Source organism: Chelonia mydas, chromosome 13 (genome assembly GCF_015237465.2).
Source record: "Chelonia mydas isolate rCheMyd1 chromosome 13, rCheMyd1.pri.v2, whole genome shotgun sequence".
Taxonomy (NCBI): domain Eukaryota; kingdom Metazoa; phylum Chordata; order Testudines; family Cheloniidae; genus Chelonia; species Chelonia mydas.
In genome coordinates, this window is record NC_051253.2 from 36,473,208 (window position 1) to 36,497,013 (window position 23,806).

At 51.0% G+C, this 23,806-nt stretch overlaps 1 protein-coding gene across 1 annotated transcript; it reads left to right on the top strand.

Moving 5' to 3' along the window:
• The first annotated feature begins 860 nt into the window (after nt 1–860).
• Nucleotides 861–23,014, top strand: LOC102931347 (duodenase-1). Its single transcript, XM_037915259.2, is given in 5 exon segments — nt 861–924; nt 1,614–1,761; nt 4,428–4,492; nt 4,495–4,562; nt 21,653–23,014. Coding segments are annotated over 5 exon segments (492 nt in total). The 3' UTR covers nt 21,800–23,014.
• The last annotated feature ends 792 nt before the right edge of the window (nt 23,015–23,806 follow it).

Consider the following 23,806-nt stretch of genomic DNA (forward strand, 5'->3'; position numbering starts at 1 on the left):
GAGGTAGCTATATGGGTATGGATAGATTTAGAACAGCATCAACTGAAATGAATCTAGCTTGAATTTAAATGGAGTTGGTTGGGTATTCATGCATCTGTATTGATCTTGAATGGATACAGAGCAGATCTGGAATGGTTCTGCATGGTAACACACAGATCTGCTGATATCTGGATGGACAGGTCCCACCCCTCATTAATCAGACATGCCAATTCCAAAAGGGGAATCCAGAGCCAAATAATGGAATGGCTGAGATTGGATCTACCCATAGGCAGATACTAAAGGATGGAAACAAAGTTAATGCCAGTCAACATGGGTTCATGGAGAGCAGACGATGTTCAATGATCACGCTATCATTTCTGCGCTGGAGTCAGAAAAGGTCTGGCTGAGACTAATATACAGACATTGAACACGGAGCCATTGGAACAACAGTCCTGGACCCATGGTGGAGGCAGGAGTTGCTGCGTGGATTCTGGCTATGGGTGCCCAGGGGGTCAGGTTGGAAGGTCACAATGGTCCCTTCTGGCCCTGAAATCTATGGGTCTGGGTATCTCGGTGCAGAGAAGCCCAGAAGTGTTTCTTCACCTGTAGCAGGGAGGGGGCAGGATTAACCACATCCACAGCCAGGCCGGGCTGGCACCAGATCAGGGAGGAAGCCCCCCACCCTGATGTGGGCACAGCTGTGGCTGCAGGCTTCTCCTATCGGCATCTCCACCCCTGGACCATCCGGGGTGGGGGTTTCTCGGCAGCAGGGTACACGTCCCTGTGGTTGCCAGTCGCTGCCCTTCCCTCCCTTTGCCTGGTCCACATAACCCTCGGGGCTGAGGCAGAGGCTCCGTGCCCATCCCTGGATGGCTCTGATGATGCAGCTCTTGATCCTGGTCCTGCTCCCCATGGCCTTTCTCCTGCCCCCTGGGGCTGAGGCTGGTAAGTTGGGGTGGGATCAGGGCCCATGGGGAGTGGGGCCCTCACCCAGCAGGGGGAGCTGTGGGCAGCTGTGAGGGTCTCCCCCCGATCCTGCTGGGGCCGAGGGGCTGTAGCAAACCCTGCAGCCTCTCTTGAGTGCAGCTGGGGCTCTCAGAGCAGCCCAAGGGGTTGGGTGACCTAGTGCTCACAGGCTCCTTTGCGACACCACTGCCATTCTGTGCCCCACACCAGGAGGCCAGCCATGGGGCTAAGGCACAGGGCTGGGACCCAAGAAATCTGGGACCAGTTCCCAACTCTGCCCAGCATTTCTGTGGACAGGAATTTGCATGGATTGCTGATGGGCACCCAAATCCCTTAGGCAGGTCCAGGAACGAGCTCCCTGGGCCTCAGTTTCCCCATCAGTATAATGTGAAGAATGATTCTGCCTGTGTCTGTTTGAACTGGATGCTCTCTGGGGCTGTGTTTGTCGATCAGTGAAAGGTCTGAAACAATGGGGTCCCTGATCTCGGTTAGCTTCTGCGCAGCACCTGGGACAATGGCATCCTGGATCTCAGCCTAGGTGCAACCCTCATGCAAATAACAGCCATTTGTTAAATACATCCACGCACCTGGGATGGGGAGATTGATCCCAGCCTGGGCCAGGGGAACAATGGGGCTCTTTATATGAATCTGTTCCCCCACCCCCTCAGGTGAGATCATCGGAGGCTGGGAAGCCCAGCCCCACTCCAGGCCATACATGGCCTGTCTGGATATACGTCGCGGAGACAAGAGGTCTCACTGTGGAGGGTTCCTGGTGTCAGAGAACTTTGTGCTGACGGCCGTTCACTGCCAGGGAGAGTAAGCGCCTCTGTGCTGGGGATGTCGGGGCAGGTCGGGGTTAGCGGGTGATGGGGGAGCCGGGAGCTCTGGCACCGTCGTAGGTTGCAGGGAAGGAGCAGTTAGTGCGACAGGCTGGGAGAGCAGAGCCCAGGGGTCTGAGCTGCTCAGGGGGCGTCAGCCTGTCTCTAGGGGCCTCTGCAAACCATGGTCCTGCTCCGACACTGGGTAAGTCAATGGAGCTACAGCCATTGGCACCAGCTGGGGTCTGGCCCCATTGACACCAATGGAGCTATGTCCTGTTGACACCAGCTGGGCGCTGGCCCACTGTCCCGATCGGGGCAGGGAGGGTCTCACAACCCAAGGACAGCTCTGCAGGGCTCTGGGGTGGGAGCAACTGGGCATAGACCCCTGTCTGGATCTAGCCGGGAGGGGTCCCCTGTCTGGAGGGGAGCTGAGACCCAGGGAACAAGGGGAATGAAGGCGTCTGAGATCACTGCCTGAGTGTCCCATGCTGCCCTGTCCCCACAAGATCAGTACTTATGTCAGACCAATATGTGCCCACCCCCGGCTTCAGTACACGCCTGCCCCAAATGCCCATGGATTGCTCTTGGCTTTTACAGCAAGATCACTGTGTGCCTGGGAGCCCATAACATTAAACAAGGGGAACCGAGCCAACAGAAATTCTCTGTGCGCCGCCAGATCCCCCATCCGCAATACAACAGAGAGACCCGTAATAATGACATCACGTTGCTGCCGGTGTAACCCACACTCCTTGTGGGTGTAGTATTGTGTCCCACCTACTGGCACCGTATTGTACCCATTCCATCCCCCCGCCCCGGTGACCTCACACTGCTGCAGGTACCGCCCCATCCCATCCCCCCGCCCCGGTGACCTCACACTGCTGCAGGTACCGCCCCATCCCATCCCCCCGCCCCGGTGACCTCACACTGCTGCAGGCACCGCCCCATCCCATCCCCCCGCCCCGGTGACCTCACACTGCTGCAGGCACCGCCCCATCCCATCCCCCCGCCCCGGTGACCTCACACTGCTGCAGGCACCGCCCCATCCCATCCCCCCGCGCCTGGTGACCTCACACTGCTGCAGGTACCGCCCCATCCCATCCCCCCGCGCCTGGTGACCTCACACTGCTGCAGGTACCGCCCCATCCCATCCCCCCGCCCCGGTGACCTCACACTGCTGCAGGCACCGCCCCATCCCATCCCCCCGCCCCGGTGACCTCACACTGCTGCAGGCACCGCCCCATCCCATCCCCCTGCCCCGGTGACCTCACACTGCTGCAGGTACCGCCCCATCCCATCCCCCCGCGCCTGGTGACCTCACACTGCTGCAGGCACCGCCCCATCCCATCCCCCCGCCCCCGGTGACCTCACACTGCTGCAGGTACCGCCCCATCCCATCCCCCCGCGCCTGGTGACCTCACACTGCTGCAGGTACCGCCCCATCCCATCCCCCCGCGCCTGGTGACCTCACACTGCTGCAGGCACCGCCCCATCCCATCCCCCCGCCCCGGTGACCTCACACTGCTGCAGGTACCGCCCCATCCCATCCCCCCGCACCTGGTGACCTCACACTGCTGCAGGTACCGCCCCATCCCATCCCCCCGCGCCTGGTGACCTCACACTGCTGCAGGTACCGCCCCATCCCATCCCCCCGCCCCCGGTGACCTCACACTGCTGCAGGTACCGCCCCATCCCATCCCCCTGCCCCCGGTGACCTCACACTGCTGCAGGTTCCACTCCCATCCCATCCCCCTGTCCCCTGTCTCCTGAGGAGGAGGCCATCCAAACTCTACAGCCCCCTCTCCCCATACAAGGTTGACTGATGTTCCAAAAACTCTCCACCCTCCTCACCACTCATATCGAGATGAATCAGACCCCATCTCAGCCTGCATTTTAGGCTAATCCAGCCCAGCTTTTTCACACTTCTCTTCTCAGACTGGCTCTTCTGTCGGGGCAGGTCGGGCGTTAGCGAGTGATGGGGGAGGTGGGAGATCTAGCGCCATCGTAGGTTACAGGGAAAGAGCAACTAGTACCACAGGCTGGGAGAGCAGAGCCTAGGGGTCTCTGCAAACCATGGTCCAGATCCAGCGCTGGGAAAATCAATGGAGTTAGGCCATTGACAGCAACTGGGGGTCTGGCCCATTGGCCAGATCAGGGCAGGGAGGGGCTCAGAATCTCAGGACAGCTCTGCAAGGATCTGGGCTTGGGGGAGCTAGGAATAGACTCCTGTCTGGATCTAACTGGGGAGAGATTACTGGGGTGCAGGAGAGCTCAGACCCAGGGGCTGGGAGGACAATGGGGAGTGAAGCAGCTCAGGGGAACAGCACAAGGGGCTGGTGCAGACACAGGCTGGGACCCTAAAGCCACTGGGCAGGTGTTTTCTGCTGCAGCCAGCGCTGCCTAGAGGGGAAAGGCAGCTCATGCCTTTTCCTGCCCTCCTCAGCCAGCCAGTTCCCAGCTCTGGTGCCAGATCAGAGTTGGCAAGGTGTACACTGCTATATACAGTGCAGGTCAGAAGCTGAATCCGAGATCTCTGCCTGAGAGCCCCAGACTGCCCTGTCCCCTCCATGTCACTGTACATGAGTCAGACCCACATGTGCCCATCCCCCACCACACGTATGCTCCTGCCCCTAATGCCCCAGGTATTGCTCTTGGCTTTTACAGTGAGATCACTGTCAAGCTGGGAGCCCATAACATTAGCAAACAGGAACAGAGCCAACAAGAGATCCCATGCGTCGCCAGATTCCCCACCCGCAATACAACAGTGAGAACATTAACAATGACATCATGCTGCTGCAGGTAGCACCCCCATTCCACCACCCCACGGCCAGTGCCCTCACACAGGTGCAGATACCAACCCATCCCATTATCTCACCTCCAGTGCCCTCACACTGGTGCAGGCACCACCCCTCTCTCACATCACCCCGCCCTGAGTGACCTTCCACTGCTGCAAGTACCATCCCCATTCCATCACCCCACCCCCAGCGACCTCACACTCAAGTACTGGACACATCTCCATTTTCCTCGGTTAGGACGTGTTGGCCCTTCCCATCTCCGAGCCCAGCGCTGATCTGGTTCCCTGTTTTCCCTCACATCCATGGCAGCTGGGTGCGGCTCATCGCTCTGCCAAAGACCAACTCCAGGGTGAGACCAGGATCCATGTGAAGCGTGGCTGGGTGGGGTCGGACTGGCTGGAACTAAAGAACTGATACTCTCCGTGAGGTGGACCTGGAGGTCATGAAGGACGACATGTGTCAGTGGAACCATAGGTACAATCCCTCAGCAATGTTGTGTGTGGTGAAGCCCAGCCTGGGGAAATTACCTTATCGGGTAAGTATCCTGCTGACCTAGAGGCTCCTTGGTTCCAGGAGGCAGCTGCTGGGAGGGAAGTGGGAGGTGGTTTCCAGGGCTAAATATCTAATTGCACAGTGATCCTCTACCAATTTAGCCCAGCTCAGGAGACGGGGTGTTGATGGAGACAGCAGATTGGCCCAAAGAGTGAGGCAGTCATGAGACCAGCACATCACAGCTCCCACTAGCTTGGCCAAGATCCATTATTATACATGGCTATTGACGTTCCTTCATCTCAAAACCCTGGCCAACACAACACAACCCAACTCTACCCCAAACTCAACCCTCCCAACACAACCCTACCCCAAATGCAAACCCCACCCTACACAAACCTACCAACTCTACACTAAACTCACCCCCAACAACCCTATGCAACTCTATCAAACTTAACCCCTGTCCTGTAAAACTCTCCCCAACCCCAACTCTCCCTAAACTTTACCAACTCTACCAAATCTCTACTAAATTAACTCCTGTCCTATCCAGCTCTACCCAACATACCCCCTGTCCTAGTAAACTCTACCCAAACTCATCCCTACCAACATCCACTCAATTGAAATGCTATCCAACTGAAACACAACTCTACCAAACTCTGCCTAACCCTACCAAGTGCTTCCCAAACAAAAAAAGGAAACACTTCCAAACAGAAAACATTTTAGTGAAGTTGCCAAAGTTGAAAAAAGTCCATTATTTACAGAAAACGTATTTCTTTCCAAATATTTCAACTGTCTCTACTCTCATGCAATCACATCTGTAGATAAAAAGACATGCTAGAGAAATGCAAACATAATTAGGGTTTTTCTTAATCCCAGGTGATTCTAGTGGCCATTTGGTATGTGAGGGAGTGGCCCAGGGCATCGCTTTGTATGTTGATGAGAATTTCTACCACCCAAGCGTGTTCACAAGACTCTCCACCTTCATCCCCTGGATCCAGAACATTCTGCAGAAACAGCACTGAAATAGACATCCATTGTCCTGGCTCTTTGCCTGGCTAGACCAGCCATGGGCTAACTAGGCTTTGAGTGTGAAATGCAGATTATCTTCATTACTCTTAGAAAAATGCTATGAATTGATTGGTATCAGAATGGATTGGGGGTGGGGGAAGCAGTCCGTAGATGTTGAGATAAAACCCTTTGTGTCTCTCAGAGTTTTTGGACTCTCCTGTGGGATTCTAGAGCAGGGATCAGATTCTCTCTATTAAACCCTTTTGGATGGTGCAAAAAAAAAACAACAACAACAACAACAACTATGGAAAGGCTGGTATTGGAGCCAGCACCCCCTAGAGGGAAAAGTCCCTATGTCCCATTTCCCTCGCCCCCATTAGCCATCAAATCCCCACTTCCTGAGGTCCGAATAGAGCTGCTACCCTCTACAGGGGACAGGTCCTGTATCTGAACTTTTCAGTTCCTACTTCTCCTGGTGTGGACCATCATTCTGCCCTGTGCATGAACCCTTGACTCTGTTCACACTGGTTCCTTGACACACCTGAGTAAGCCCTCGTTAACCTCTTCTTTCCACCCAGCACATGCCACTTGTGGTGCAATGCTTGATGCAACAGCCTCTGTGTGTGTGTGTGTGTGTCTGAATTCCTGTCTGCGTCTGACTGTAACTGCTCTGCCTGGCGTTCGCCCCACATCTGCACCTCATGGCCCCTGAATGCTGGACAGAGGATTTGTTGCCACCCTGTTCCCTATCTCCAAGAGATACCGACCCAGCAGGAATTCACCTGTTGTGGCAACAGTGCCCACTACTGTCCCAATGGGTGTACAGCTCAGCGACTGTTGAACTTGATATCTTTTTTGGATTTACGCAGCTTTGTTGTAGCCATGTGGATCCAAGGATATGTCAAAGACAAGGTGGGTAAGGTGATATCCTATTGCATTAATTTATCTGAGTGAGAGAGACAAGCTTTGGAGCTTACACAGAACTCATCTTCAGGTCTGGAAAAGGTCCTCTGTGTGTCACAGCTCAATGCAAGGTGGAAACAGATTGTTTAGCATAAGAAGTTAACACATATTTCAAGGGATCATAAAAGGTGAAGTAGCCTGTTAACATCTCTCCAGTCATAGGGGGAGAAAGAGGGTGGAAAAGGTGTGGGGAAAGGGGTTTAGTGGGTTACAGATTCTTGTAATAAGCCAAGAATCAGGTGTCTCTATTCACTTTATTTTTTTTTATTTTTTTAAGTGTCTAGTAAAGTTATGAATTTAAGCTCCCAGGCTCATCTTTTGCAAGTGTTGTGCAGATTTCCTTTGAGGATGAGGACTGAGAGGTCAGACATTTTGTGAAAAGTGTTTGTCCCTGGATGGTAACATGTTTTTTTCTTCCATCATTTTTCTGTGAGAGTTCATTTGAAGGTGGTTGTCTCATTTCACCCACCTTGTTCTTATTGGGGCATTTAGTGAACTGGATGAGGAAAACCACATGTTGTGATGGGCATGTGTAGGACCCACTGATCTTGAAAGGTGCATTGTGGGATGGGGTGTTGATCATTGTAGCAGTGGAGATATTTCTGCATGTTTTGCATCTTTTGTTCTGGCAGGGTCTGATGCTACTTTGAGTTGGTGGGTCCTGGTCCTGATCTTCATGGAGCTTGCTTCTGATGAGTTTGGAGAGAAATATGTACTAAGTACTTATGCTAAACAACCTGTTCCACTTGTACTTAGCTGAGACACCCCAATATCCTTTCCCAGACCTGAAGAAGAGCTTTGTGTAGGCTCAAAAGTGTGTCTTTCTCACCAATAAAAGTTGGTCCAATAAAAGATATCCCCTCACAGACCTTGTCTCCTTTTGATCAGATTACAACTTTGGTGATAATGTTGTATACTTATAATTCTGGAAGGCATTTGACTTGGTACTGCACATGCTGATTAAAAATGAGAATGATATAAGATTACCATGGCATACAAGAAATGGATTAAAAGATGGCTAAATTAGAGATCTCAAAATGTAATTGTAAATGGGGAATCATCATCAAATGGGTGTGTTTCTTGTGGGGTCAGGTATCGGTTCTTGTCCTATGCCATTTACCATTTTTATCAATGCCCTGGAAGAAAACATGAAATCATCACTAATAACGTTTGTAGATGACTCAAAAATTGGGGGAGTGTTCAATAATGAAGATGACAGGGCACCGATACAGAGTGATCTAGATTGTTTGGTAAACTGGGGTGCAAGCAAACATTATGCATTTTGACATGGCTAAATGTCAGTGTATACAGCCAAGAAAAAAAATGTCGGCCATATTTACAGGATGGGGGACGCTATCCTGGGAAGCAGAGACTCTGCAAAATATTTGGGGGTCATGGTGGATAAGCAGCTGAACATGAGCTCCCAGTGTGACGCTGTGGCCAAAATCGCTAATGCAATCCTGGGGTTCATAAACAGTGGAATGTCGAGTAGGAGTATAGAGGTTATTTTACCCTGGATTTGACACTGGTGCAAGTGCTGCTGGAATCCTGTGTCCAAATCTGGGGCCCACAATTAAAGAAGTATTTTGATATATTGGGGAGGGGTCAGAGAAGAGCGATGAGAATGATCAAAGGATTAGAAAACATGCCTGACAGTGATAGACTCAAAGAGCTCAATCTGTTTAGTTTAACAAAGAGAAAGCTATTGGGTGACATGATCACAGTCTATAAGTACCTACACAGGGAACAAAGATTTAATAAAGAGTCATGGTCAATTCTTAATAACTGACCATTTTAAAATGAAGACTGGATGTTTTTTTTCTAAACAATTCACTCTAGGTATAATTGTGGGGCAGTTCTCTGGGCAGAGTTACACAGGAGTTCAGACCAGATGATCACCATGGTCCCTGCAGGCCTTGGAATCTATGAATTTAGGTGTGGGGATGGATGGACGGATGGATGTGTATGGGGATGGATGGATGGATGGATGGATAGTGCAGGAATGGATAAAGGGATGGATGGATAGGCAGGGATGGATACATGGATAGACAGATGGAGGAACGGAAGGATGAATGGATGGATGGTCGGATGGACAGATGGACGGGTAGAGAGATGGATGGATGGATGGAGGGATGGTCTTTTCCACCATAAGGGTGACACTTGCAACATTGACGAACCCTCCTGCCTTAGTAAGCCCAACCTAACCGCAAACAATTACCCAGAATTAAATCAACATCAACAAACAAATGTAACTAAACAAATAAGCTCTGAACAACTCAAAAATCGAAAGAAAGGAAGAAAGAAAGAAAGAAAGAAAGAAAGAAAGAAAGAAAGAAAGAAAGAAAGAAAGAAAGAAAGAAAGAAAGAAAGAAAGAAAGAAAGAACTAGAAGGGACCGCGATATATCATCTCATCCAATCCCCTGCACTGAGGTAGGTCTAAGTATTATCTAGACCATCCCTAACAGATGTTTGTCTAACCTGCTCTTAGAAATCTCCAAAGAAGGCAATTCCACAACCTCCCTGGGCAATCTGTTCTAGTGCTTAACCACCCTGACAGTCAGGAAGTTTTTTCTAATGTCCAACCTAAATCTCCCTTGTTGCAGTTTAAGCCCATTGCTTCCTGTCCTGTCCTCAGTGATTAAGGAGAACAATTTATCACCCTCCTATTCATAACAATCTTTTAGGTATTTGAAGACTGTTATCATGTCCTCCTCAGCCTTCTCTTCTCCAGACTAAACAAACCCAATCTTTTCAATCTTTCCTCAGAGATCATGTTTTCTAGTGCTGTAATCATTTTTGTTGCTCTCCTCTGGAATTTCTCCAATTTCTCCACATCTTTCCTGAAATGCGGGACCCTCAGCTGGATGCAATATTCCAGTTGAGGACTAATCAGTGCTGAGTAGAGCAGAAGAATTGCTTCTTGTGTCTTGCTTATAAGACTCCTACTAATAGATCTCAGAATGACATTCACTTGTTTTGCAACAGGATTACACTGTTGGCTCATATTCAATTTTTGATCTGCTCCTTCCCAGGCAGTCATTTCCCATTTCATATGTGTGAAACAGATTGTTCCTTCCTAAGTACAGTGATTTGCATTTGTCGTTATTGAATTGTGTCCTATTTATTTCACACCATCTCTGCAGTTTGTCAAGATCATTTTGAATTCTAATCCTGTCCTCCAAACCACGCACAACCCCTCCCAGATTGGTATCATCTGCATACTTTATAAGTGTACTCTCTATGCCGTTATCTAAATAATTTATGCAGTTATTAAATAGAACCTGACCCAGGATAGATCCCTGCAGGACTCCACTCGATATGCTGCTCCTGCTTGGCTGTGAACCACTGATAACAACTCTCTGGGAACAGTTTTCCAACCAGTTATGCGTCCACCTTATAGTAGGTTCTTCTAGGCTATATTTCCCTAGTTTGTTTATGAGAAGGTCATGTGAGACATAACAAAAGCTTTACTAAACTTGAGATAAACCACATGTACTGCTCCCCACCTATCAACTAGGCTTGTTACCCTGTCAAAAGATACTAGGTTGGTTAGACATGATTTGTTCTTGACAAACCCATGTTAACTCTTACTTATTACCTTCTTTTCTTTTAGATGCTTAAAATTATAGAATCATAGATCCATAGAAGATTAGGGTTGGAAGAGACCTCAGGAGGTCAGCTAGTCCAACCCCCTGCTCAAAGCAGGACCAAACCCAATAAATCATACCAGCCAGGGCTTGGTCAAGCTGGACCTTAAAAGCCTCTAAGGATGGAGATCTGAGTGTTGGATTATTTGCTCCATTCTCTTTCCAGATACCAAAATATAGATGACTGGTCTATAATTCCCTGGGTTACCCTTATTCCCCTTTTTTATAGACAGGTACTATCTTTGCTCTTTTCCAGTCCTCTGAGATCTCTCCCTTTGTCCAAGTTCTCTAAGATAATCACTAACGGCTCAGAGATCTCTTTAGATAGATAGATAGATAGATAGATAGATAGATAGATAGATAGATAGATTCTGGACTTGCACTGCTGCTGAGACCCCAACAGGGCCATGGGGAGCAGGAACAGGGAGGGTGTTTCCCGGGGGGATCCAGGGATCCTGCGCCCAGTTCAGGGCTGCGCACTTTAAAAGGGCTGGCACCAAACTGGAGATGGGGCAGGATGGCGCCAGGCAAATGATTGGAGGGCTGGAGAAAACACCTGGCAGGAAGAGACTGAAAGCACTCGCTCTGTTTGGCCTCTCCACAAGTCAGTGGCGAGGTGCCAGCGCTCAGGGCACAAGGACCTTCGCGGGGAGACAAAGTCGGGTGCTGGGGGGCTCTTCAATCCAGAAGGGAAAGGCAGAGCAAGATCTAACAGGGGAAGTTGGAGCCTGATCAAATCCAATGGGAAAGGAGGCCCCAGTATGTGACAGGGAGAGGGATTCACCAGGGTAACCAGCTCCCCAGAGCAGGGGGGTTCCTCCATCTCCAGGTGGCAGCAGACCCAGCTTTGCTGCCTTGCTGGAAGAGGCGTTCGTCAAACACCAGTGACCGGGCTCAGTCCAGGGGAGCTCGGTGACCTTCTCCAGCTGGGGTCACTCAGGAGGGCACGAACATCTATGGATCCAGGTGTAAGCGGGGGAATAGTCCCGCTATTGTGGGGAACTTTCCTGGCTTCTGCACTACCCCGGTTAAGTGGGCTAGCGAAAGGATCTGAGTCCTCGCTCCCACTTCCTTTACCCAGTGGCCTCCCTGCCCTTGAGGACTCCCCTTCCACTCTCCTGTCTGGCAGAGTCCTCATAACCCCAACAAGGCTGGGCCCAGGATTCCTGGGGGGCTCGACCCCCAACCCTGCTGTGATCACCTAGGAAAGGGGCTAGGGTGTCCCCACTCCGGGGTACTCTCTCTGCACTGGGCACTTCTCTGACCCACTGACCATTACATACAAGTTAAAGCAAATGCAAGTTATTTAATCAACAATTAATTTTAAAAAGAATCAGGAAAAATGGGAAAGGTGAAAGGAAACACATCACCCCGCTCTGTGGCAGGGAACATCACAAACAGTGTCTCTGGAACGTCAGGGCAGTTCACAGTCTTTTCCTTGTAGGTCCCAGGCCCCTTCTCAGGCCCTGGTTGTGCTGCAGGGATGCTGTGGGGTTGGACACTTGCTCTGGTGGTGGCCACACGCTCTCAGGTTCTAAGTGGCAGGACTCTTCTTCCCAGTGTTGCCCCCGCCCTGTCGCGGTTACAATCCAAGCCTGGCCTGCAGAGCCTCTTGGCTGAGGCGTCTCCCTGTGCTGGGCCTGCTGCCCAGGGTCCCCCTCGGTCCCCACAGCTGCTCACCGCACCCAGCTCCAGACTGCTCCAGCCCCGGCTGCACCACTCGGTCTCTGCACGGCTGCTGCTGCTCTGCCTCCAGCTCCCTGGGCTGCTTCTCTGGCCCCTCTGGCTCTGGTTGCTGCAGCTCTGCTCCCAGGGCAAGTCTGCTCTCTCTGGGCTGTGCTGGCTTTGGGGCTGCAGCTCTGCTCCCAGGACAGGGTCTGCTCTCTCTGGATCTGGCCCAGCTCTGCTCCCCAGCTCAGCTCAGGCCCCTGCTTTCTCATTAGCTCGGCCCCACTCTGTCTGACCCAGGCAATTCCAGCTCACACAGAGAACCGGACCTCCCTGACCTCCTGACTCCCTGAATAGCCTGCCCGCCCTGCCATTCAGGCTGACCTGGAGCATTGGCCTCTCCCCATTATACCTGGGGACTGTCAGTCTCAGGGTCCTGATTCCCCATCGACCCTTCCCCCTTTTTAGTACTGAGAGCTAGCAACTAAAACACCCCCCCCCGAATGTTAGTAAGGGGGCAACAGTCCCCTTACACAGGTATCCAGGGGAAGAACAGACCAGGGGGGATTCTGCCATCTGCAGCTGGGAGGCCTCAGCGCTGGCTCTGTCCCAGCCAGGGGCAGGAAGAAAGCCGCGTTATCCATGGCCCGAGCCAATGGCAGGGAGGGCACCAGTGCAGGAAGGAAACCCCCCCCCCATTGCGGGCGTTTCCTCTTGGGGAATCTCCACCCCTGACACATCGCTGATGGGGCATTTCTTGGTAGCTGGGTCCATGACCCTGCACTTCCCGGATCACCTCTTCCCAGGGTCCCCGCTCCACCACCCGCTCTATATAAACCCTGGGGCTGAGACAGACCCACCAGACCCAGCCCCTGGATTTGTACCAAGGATGCTGCTGCTCCTGCTCCCCATGGCCTTTCTCCCAGTGGCTGCGGCCTTTCTCCTGCCCTGGAGGCTTCATGCTGGTGAGTTGAGCTGAGTGACTGGTTGATTTCCCAGCCCTGGGGGGCTAATGGTCAGAGTGGGGCTGAGCGAATCGCTGAGTTTTTGGTTCAGGGGCTGAAATATAAAATCTGGGGGAAATTGGGTTCAACCCAAAAATGATTTTATTTGGTTTTTCTCACTAAAAAAGTTGATCCAGAACCAATTGTTTTTTCTTTTTCATTTGCTTTCATGTGCTTACTTCAATCCCAACAACATTTTGGGGGAGTTTTTTCATTTGATTTCAGGTTGTTTTAGAGGGGTTTTTTCCCCGCTGTTTTCAAAAATAATTCACTCCATTTCTAAACAAATCAACATTTCAAAAGAAAAAGGTGAGCTGTTTTGTTTCCCAATGCCAAGAACTAAAGTTGCCTCCTTTTTCCAGAAAAAAAGTTCCTTTTTTGGTAGCCAAAATAAATCCTCAGAATTCCACCTGAATTCGCAGGTTCTTCTGATGCCCCAAAGTTGCATTTTTTGGCAAATTTACCAATTGCTTAGAAAAATTTGCCCAGTTCTAGTGGTGAGATTAGGGAGATCAGGGCTCATGGGCAGCCCACATCAGGGGCAGGGTTTGGGATTAGCCCTCAGGCTCAGGCAGGTGTCAGGAGAGGGGGCAATGGGGCGGGAGAATGCTAGGGAATCCCTGGCCTACTTCTCTGAGTGGGGAGATGGCCTGGGGCAGCCCCACAGACAGATGAATGGATGGCTGGGTATGGGATAAGGGATGGATGGATGGATGGACGGATGGACAGGTCCACGTGGGAATATGTGGATTACACTGGGTACATGTATGGGTAGACACCAGGCTGGGGGGATGATCCAGGGGGAGGCTGGGCTGGAGGTGGGCAAGGGGCTGATCCAGGCCAGCAGGGGGTGGGGCTGATGGATTAGGGTCTGCGTTGCACTGGGCTCTTGGTCCCACTCTCCAGACTCCCTTTTGAACCCCTCCCTGTCTTTCTCCAGATCGGGTCATCGGGGGCCAGGAAGCCCCGCTCAGCTCCAGACCCTACATGGCCTACGTGCAAATCGGGTCAATGGGAAGCTGCAGAGGGTTCCTGATCCAGGAGGACGTGGTGGTGACGGCGGCTCATTGTAACTGCAACCTGGGGTAAGAAACATGCCATCCCCCACCCCTGAGCCAGCTGGTCACCTGCCCTGGGGCTGGATTGGGGCTGGTGCCCCTAGAGGGGAAAGGCCCTGTGTCCCATTCCCCATCCACCGAGCCAGCCAGTCCCCCACCCTGGGGCAGGATCAGAGCTGGAAATATGTTGCCCCAAAGACTAGACGTTTATGGGATGTGAAAATTATTAATTTCCATGGGTGCCTGTTAGATTTTAAAGCCCAAACCCACCAAACTAGCACGGTGAATATCCCAGCTGACCTTTGTATTCAAATCCCTGTGATTGAGTCACTTCACTCAGTTGATTGAGTCACTTCACTCAGTCACTTCACTCACTTCTCTGGTCTTTTCCCTTGTCCATCACCTCACAAACCCAGGCACTTGGTTTTTCTTAACCAATCAAGAAATCCCATAATTGCCTTTTGGGGATCTGAGCCCTACCAAACCCCACAACCTTGTAAGCAATTGATGTAGATCAGCGCTGGGGCTCAGCTGTTGCACCAGAGACTGATCCAATCCCTAGGATTTCCTACTACATTCACTTACAATCATCAGCCATCAATGGCTCCGTGTCCTTAGCACATTTCTCGCTCTGCACATCATTAATTCTCTGAGCACTAAAGATGCCCTTTGCCTTATGGCGCTCTATGAATGTGGTCCCTGCTAGTTCTAGTTTTGTTGGGGGGTGTTAGTTTAAAGAATCCAATACACTCACCTCAAGTTATCGTTGGAGGTTCTCGTAGGCCATTGATGTGACTTATGAAGGAGAAACGGGCAGAGAGCCTGGCTTAGTTAAAATCCAAGTTATGGTTCCTTGAGGACTCACTAGGCCGAGAGCAGAGTCAACCAGGGGACACCCAGATACTGAGATTAAAGAAAGATGAAGAGATTCAATCTCTGCCATCAAGTCTCACCACTACTTCTCCTGTCCTGCTAACCCTGGAGGAGGGAAGGAGCTGTCCAGAGGTGCTGGGCCAAGTGTCCGGGAACCCTTCTGGACTTCAGCATCTTCTCTGAGGGACTCAGCAAGCTCTTTCATCTCACATAATGACCTCTCTGTCCAGGATCATTTGCAGATTTGGGCTTCTTCCTACTTCCATCCATACCCAGTAGATGGCGACGGTGCATAAAATATTATTTGATCCTTTTCTTATTTGTATGTTTCATTCACTCCAGCGACCTTATTTCTGTGTCGGCCCAGCCAAGGCATCTGGGATTCCCCCCTTTTAAGAAATTTCTTTTAATATTTCAAAGTTACACCCAGGTAAGGTCCTTATACCTTCTGATGGGTATTTTCCTTCTTCTGCCGTATGCAGTTCAATGATTCAGAGATTACAAGATCATTGTGATCACCTTGTGCAACCTCCTGTATAACACAGACCAGAAAATGTCTCCCAAATAATTCCTTTTGATCTACAGCAGATCTTTAAAATATCCAATCTTGTTTAAAAATTGTCAGTGAATCAGAATCCACGATGACCTTTGATAAATTCTCCCAATGGTTAGTTACAGTCCCTGTTAATAATTCATACCATGAAACAATAATTGAGAAAGAAAAACAAACAGAATCCTTTATAGTCCCTCTAAATTAGAAACCAATTGATCTTGAGTTTCTCAGTATAAGGCAGGTATTCCAATCTTTTGATCATTCTCGTGGCTCTTCTCTGACCCTTCCCCAATTTATCAACATCCTTTTTGAATCATGGACACAAGAACTGGACAATGGGTCACTCTGAATAAGAGAACAGTCCATTGGTCAGTCTTTTGGGGTCTCTTTAGCCAACAAGAGGGGAGAAGGAGGAAGTCCATCCACATGTAGGTGCATAAGAGGGTCTCTGTGTTACTCAGTTGCACAACTATAGATAGAAATTTGCACAGGCCAGGTGCAGGGTTGGTGTCCCTATTCGAGGGGCTGTGATGGCCCGACCTCACTGTCCAAAGGGCACTAACGCCCCCATATTCTCTCCTTCTCGTTTCCAGCAATATCTTTGTCTACCTGGGAGTCCAAGACTTCATGAAGCCAGGACAGAGCTGGCAACGGATCCGGGCCCGTCGCTGGATCCAGCACCCTGACTTCAGCAATGAGAACTTTGACAATGACATCATGCTGCTGAAGGTACCACCACCAGTGACCTCATTCTGCTAGGGTACCACCCCCATCCCATCAGCCGGCCCCCGGTGACCTCGCACTGCTGCAGGCACTGCGCCATCCCATCGCCCTTCCCCCAGTGACCTCACACTGCTGCAGGCACTGCGCCATCCCATCGCCCTTCCCCCAGTGACCTCGCACTGCTGCAGGCACTGCGCCATCCCATCGCCCTTCCCCCAGTGACCTCGCACTGCTGCAGGCACTGCGCCATCCCATCAGCCGGCCCCCAGTGACCTCGCACTGCTGCAGGCACTGCGCCATCCCATCGCCCTTCCCCCAGTGACCTCACACTGCTGCAGGCACTGCGCCATCCCATCGCCCTTCCCCCAGTGACCTCGCACTGCTGCAGCCACTGCGCCATCCCATCGCCCTTCCCCCAGTGACCTCACACTGCTGCAGGCACTGCGCCATCCCATCGCCCTTCCCCCAGTGACCTCACACTGCTGCAGGCACTGCACCATCCCATCGCCCTTCCCCCAGTGACCTCACACTGCTGCAGGCACTGCGCCATCCCATTGCCCTTCCCCCAGTGACCTCGCACTGCTGCAGGCACTGCGCCATCCCATCGCCCTTCCCCCAGTGACCTCGCACTGCTGAAGGTAGCACTCCCGTCCCATCATCCCTCCCCCAGTGACCTCCCACTCACTCCCTGGACTCACATCCATGCTCTGGCCGGGTGGTGCTGCCCCCGCCCAGCCCCAGTGCCGGCGCTGATCCGGGTCCATTCTCTCTCTCTCCTCCCCATGGCAGCTGTGGCGCAGTGCGGAGCTGACCGAGTGGGTGATGCCCATCCCCCTGCCGGAGGCCGATCACCACGTCAGCCCAGGCTCCGAGTGCAGCGTGGCCGGGTGGGGTCGGACCGGAGTGAACACCACCACCGACAGGCTGCAGGAGGCGGAGCAGGAGGTGGTGTCGGACGACCTGTGCGGAGAGCGGTACTGGCATTACGACCCCACCACCATGCTGTGTGCCGGCAGCCCCCACGCCAAGAAATCAGCCTTCCAGGTAAATATCCCCCCGCCCAGAGCCACTGGGGGTGCAGCAAGCTGCTCCAGGGGAAGGAGCTGGTGGAAACCAGTATGGCCATGCCCCTCCCATGCTCCACTTCCCCAAAGGGAGTCCATAGTGCGTCATGGGAGATACAGCCCACCCAGGGAAACCAGTATCTAGGACGTCTCCAGAGAGGTATCTCCGGTTTTAGTGCCCTTGTGCAAGGTGCTGGTGGAAATGGGCTGAAATTTAACATGGGCTCATGCACATAGGGACAAGAAACAAGAAAATTGCTGCTCTGAGCTGAGGGCTCATGAGCTCGAAGCAACAGAGCGGAAGGGAGACCTGGGTGTGTCTGTCAATTGCAGGGTGACTACGGGCCACCAGGAGAAAGGCCCATGCGATCCTGGGATGGAGCAGTTCAGGTGTCTCCAGTAGAGAGGGAGGGTTTAATGCCAGCAGAGAAGGCACCGGGCAGAGCTCAGCTGGAATCCGGTGCAGAGTTCTGGGCAGCCCTGTCCCAAAAAGAGGGATTCCAGCTGGACCAGTTGCCGAGAAGGTCTGGTGGGACGGTCGGGGGAATGGAGAGCCAGTCTCATGAGAGGGGAGTAAAATACTGAGCTAGGTTAGCCTAAAACACAGGCTGAGCAGGGTCTGATTGCTCTACAAATACATCGGGGCGGGCAGGGGGGTGGACAGCAGGGAGGGAGACGAGCTGTGGAAGCTACAGAAAAAATCAAATGGGGATAAATGGGGTAGGGATCAATGGAGGCTGGAGATGAGAAGAAGGTTTCTAACCATCAGAGGTGGGAGGTTCTGGAACAACCTCCAACAGCAGCAGTTGTGGGCAAGGGGAACAACCTAACAAGGATGCAGACAGAGCTTGATAAGTTTATGAATGGGATGATATGACAGGGCTGCCTGGGATAGCAGGAACTGGACTGCATGACCCAGTACGCCCCTTCCAATCCTGTGTTTCCATAATGGCATGAGGCCCCTGAAATACAACTCCCATGATGCCTCATGACTAGACATTTTTGGGCTTTGATTTTTTAAAAAATGTTCCAGGGAAAATGTTAATAAAACATGGGGACCCCCTACCCCCCACCACCACATGTTCTCATGTCTCTACTCTTCACCTTCCCTGGAGGCTCTACTGGTGAACTCAACCCTGAGGCCACCCAACAGACAGGACCCTGGGTGAAATCCTGGCCCCATACATGTGGATGGGAGCTTTGCTATTGACATCCATAGGGCCAGGATGTCACTGGTACTGAGGGAGAATCAGTGTTCCCATCTCACAGGAAATGGCAACATTTCAATCTTTGTTTTTGAGGAAAAGTTGAGATTTCAACATTTTTGGCAGAACAGAAATTTCAAAAGCTGGTTTGACTCAGAAAAGTCAAAATGTTTCATTGCAACATTTTAAAGGGAAATGAAACATGCTGAGATGTGAACAGATTGAAATGTTTCCTTCCGTGCAGGGGTGAAAGTAATATGAAACACTTACCAGTACAGGGGACCAGCTCCGGGCCCCTGGAAGGGGCTGGGCCTCGGGCTGAAGGGGAGGGGCTGGGGGTCAGCCTCCCCCAGCCAGCCCATCTGCACTGCCTGGCCTGCGCCGTCCGGGGCTCCGGCAGTGATTTAAAAGGGCCCAGGGCTCAGGCTGCTGCTGTGGTAGCAGCGGCAATGGCCAGGAGCCCCGGGCCCTTTTAAATCGCCAGCCCTGGGGCAGCGCTTTAACGTTGGCTCCATACAGGCCGGTACCGGCTTCTTACCAGTACACCGTACTGGCCTGTACCGGCCCACTTCACCCCTGCTTCCATGTGAACAAACTGGAGAGCGTCCAGAGGAGAGAAACAACAACAAAATGATCAGAGGTTTAGAACAGCTGACCTAGGAGGAAAGGCTAAAGAATTGGGCATGTTTAGGCTAGGGAAGATGAGGCTGGAGGGGGGATGTGATAACCATCTTCAAATATGATTTAGTTGGGGATTGGTCCTGCTTTGAGCAGGGGGTTGGACTAGATGACCTCCTGAGGTGCCTTTCAACCCTGAGATTCTATGATTCTATGGTTCTATGATATGCTAAGGGCTGAAACATTCTCCATGTCCACTGAAGGTGGGACAAGAAGTAATGGGCTTAATCTGCAGCAAGGGAGATAAATGTTGGGTACGGTAACTCCTCACTTAAAGTCGTCCCGGTTAACGTTGTTTCATTGCTGATCATTTAGGGAACATGCTCGTTTAAAGCTGTGCAATGCTCCCTTATAACGTCGTTTGGCAGCCGCCTGCTTTGTCCACTGCTTGCAGGAAGAGCAGCCCGTTGCAGCAAGCTGGTGGGGGCTTGGAACCAGGGTGGGCCGGCAGCCCCCCATCAGGTCCCCGCTCCCCTAAGTTCCCTGTGGGGCAGAAGCCCAGCAGGCTATCAATTGCCGGCAGTTCAGCTGTCCCTCCCCCCACTGCCATGTGCTGCTCCTGCCCTCTGCCTTGTAGCTGCTCCCCTGAGCCTCCTGCTTGCTGTGCGGGGTGGGGGGGAAGAGGGGAGTAATATCAGGGTGTCCCCCTCCCCCCTGCTCCTGCACCCCACTTACCCCATCTTCCATAGAGCAGGACACAGGACAGGGCTCAGGACGGAGGGAAGTTCCTGGCAGCAGCTGCTGTCTCAGCTTGCTGATCTACTTAAAAAGGCAATGTGCTTAGAGTAGGGTCAGCGTACTTAAAGGGGCAATGTACATCTCTCTCTCACACACACAGGGTGTGTGTCTCTGTCTCTGTCTGCCATGCTGTCTCCCCTCCCTCCATTCGTGCTGCCTTGTAGAGTGTGAAGCTACATTAACAACAATGTGTTAACCCTTGAGGGCTCAGCCGAGTGCTGGTTCATCATTTAGCAGCAAGGCAACCCCTGGGAAATATCCCACCCTCTGACTTCACCACGTCAACCAAGCTTCACAATCATCATCACTGTGTACCAGTATTAAATTGTTTGTTTAAAACTTATACTATGTGTGTATATATATAATATAGTCTTTTGTCTGGTGAAAAAAATTTTCCCTGGATCCTAACCCCCCCTATTTACATTAATTCTTATGGGGAAATTGGATTTGCTTAACATCGTTTCACTTAAAATCTCATTTTTCAGGAACATAACTACAACGTTAAGCGAGGAGTTACTGTATTAGGAAAAACTTTCTAACTCTCAGGGTCATTAAGGTCTGGAACAGGTTAACTAGGGAGGTTGCAGAATCCCCAGCATTGGAAGTTTTTAAGCCCAGGTTGGCAAGACACCTGTCAGGGATGGTCTAGGTTTGTTTGGTCCAGCCTCAGTGAAAAGGGGTAGACTAGATGACCTCTCAAGGTCACTTCCAGGCTGACATTTCTATAATTCTAGGATTTTGGTTTGCTGACCTGACCTGAAATGCTTCATTTCAAATGAGTTCAACATTAAACTCCAGTTCCTTATCAGCACATTGCCTTCTGGGAGCTGTAGTTCAGGCCTCTGTTTTCCCTTATGTAGGCCCTGTCTGGACTACAACTCCTACAATGCACTGAGTCAGGTGATTCCCTTGATGCCCTGAACAGTTCAATCAGAGGCAAAGCCAGGTTGGGAGCGGGGAGATGTAGTCCTCAAGGGAGCCAACCCCTTAGGAGAGAATGCAGACCTGAACTACTACTCTGGAAAGGCAATGCACAGATAGGAAAAAGCAGTTTAATATTTTGTTGAACTGATTCCAAACTAAATGTTTGAGTTCATTTTAAAAAACTGAAATATTCTGATTCAGTTGGAACTGACCCGAAATGAAATATTTCCTTTCAATTTGCCTAAAGCAAAAATTGAAAATTGATTGTTTGCTGTGGAAAATTTCAGTATTGTAGGAACTGCCTTTTCCACGGTTACATCATTCTGTCCAGCTCTAGATTTCTCTCTCTGCCCACCCATTGAGAGGACTGTTCTGTGTGGTGGAAAGGGCTGGGCCTTCAGCTGCAGAGAACACCTGTCCCACATGCAGTCTGAGATCTCCGCAGGACAGGCTGGACTGGGTAATGTCAGTCACTGATGTTACGCTCCTTATTGGCAGGGTGATTCCGGTGGGCCCCTGGTGTGCAATGGGGTGGTCCAGGGCATTGTTTCCAATGGAGATCCGGACGGACGCCCCCCCAGCATATACACAAGAATCTCCAAATTCATCCCCTGGATCAACGAAACTCTGCAGAAGCTGAGTTAAAGGAGACGCTCCCCTTTAAAGGGCAAATATTGCCATCCTGGGCAATGTGCCTGTGTGGAACCCCGCGGTGCTTTAGATCAGAGTATTTTTTCCTAGTGTTAGAGAAATGCTACGAATGGCTCAGTCCTGAAATCCTTTTGTGGCTAGAAATACCCCATCGATGTTTGAAATTTCATTCTATGTTTTTTTCACCCCATGTGGCTAGTCAATGTTTGGGACCCTGCGGGTGTTCCAGTTGGAAGCAGAAATTGACGATGGAGTCTGGTATTTCCTTTGCTGTGATCTATTTATTTACAAGGAATATCCCAAGTCCTCTTGCCCTGAACACAGTTGGAATCAAACAGCAGCAGACAGCAGCTCTGTTCACTGTCCCAAGCCTGCATCTCCAGCCTGCATCTCCATCTCTGTGCCCAAAAACCTTCTTCTCTTAGCTGTCTCTCAGGGCCATATTTCTTTGCTTCCAGGTTGTTTCTGCCTGGCTTTTTACTTTGCGTCTGACTTGCTTCTGTCCCCGTGTCTCTCCATTTGTGTTGTGTCTGTCCGATCCGAATGCCCCATTACTCCCAGAACAATATTTGGTGAAAATCTTTTTCCTGAGTCATTAGAATTCCCCAATGTGTACAGGGTTTTACTTCAGCCGACGGGATTCTGGAGCAAGGGTAGAATTTTTTTCTATTGAATTTTATAGACCCTCTACAAATGCTGATCATTTTTATACCTAATCCATTCTTCAGGAGTTTTCCACCATCAAAATTCCTAGCTGCAGCGTGTCATTGGCTGACTTAAAAACTTTCTTTCATCCAACCAGAGAGCAGGAATGGGGCCATGTGGCTTAGGTGGGCAACCTATCACCACGAAGCATGGCGAGTCAAATTAAACAGCCCATGACAATAGAGCATTGAAACAATTGCATGAAAACATATGAAATTTTGAATGTTTTGTTTCGCACAGTTTGAGCCAGACCTGACTTTTATTTGTTTTCAGTATTTCCTTTTCTTTTTTCCTCTCCCCACCCCACAAATATTTAATTATTTATTATATATTACCTGATACTAACTGGAGGTTGGTAAAATCAAAATCCTGGGAACCTGGAAAGCATAGATTGGGACAAAATGAAGAATTGTGTATTTCCAAATATTTGGAAAATATTGAAAACGGATGGTTGTTTGAGGGGAAAAAAGCCATTTTTGAATAAAAACAGTCTTGTTTGAACAATTCGTGCTGCCTTTTCCATTACTGGCCCGTAGATTGGACTTTGCTTGTGTGAGTGAACCAGGGTTGGGTAAGGATAATGGGGCGGTGGGCAGGATGCAGGGAAGCTGGGTTGAGCAATTAACAAAATTGGACTTAAATGTGAACATCTAGGCCCAGATCCACAGAAGTGTTTAGGTGCAAAACTCCCATTGAAATCACCAGGAGCCTAAATAGCTTTGTGGATCTGGGCCCCTAGCTCTTCCCATCAGCAGATCTCCAAGCACTTTACAAAGGTGGTTGGGCTCATTAGCCCCAGATGGGAAAACTGAGGCATGGAGAGGGGCCATGACTTGCCCAAGGTCACCCAGCAGCAGAGCTGGGAACAGAACCCAGGTATCCTGAGGTGCGGGCCTGTGGTCTCGCGACTAGGCCACACTGCTTCGCCACAACTTGCAGCACCTCAGTCCGATGGTTCTAGGACCTGCGGCCTCCCCAAACTCCTCCGCCACACTGCTTGTAAGTTTCACTTCCTGTCTTGTATACTCTGGAATCAGTACGGATCTGATACCAACGTCTCCAGCACTGAGTTCCCTGCTGACCCGTGTTGTCTGGGGCAGGCACTGACTCCACTCAGGCAGGGTAGGTCTCTGGTTACAGGTTGTGGGGCTGTAACAACTAAAGGGCTGGAATTATGCCCACCCCCACCCTGACACCCAAATCCAGTAGCTGACAAGCAGATACAGATGGAATTGATCTGTGTGTCTCCACACTCCCCTCCGTCCGGCTCTCTCTCCACCTGTTAACAGGGGCATT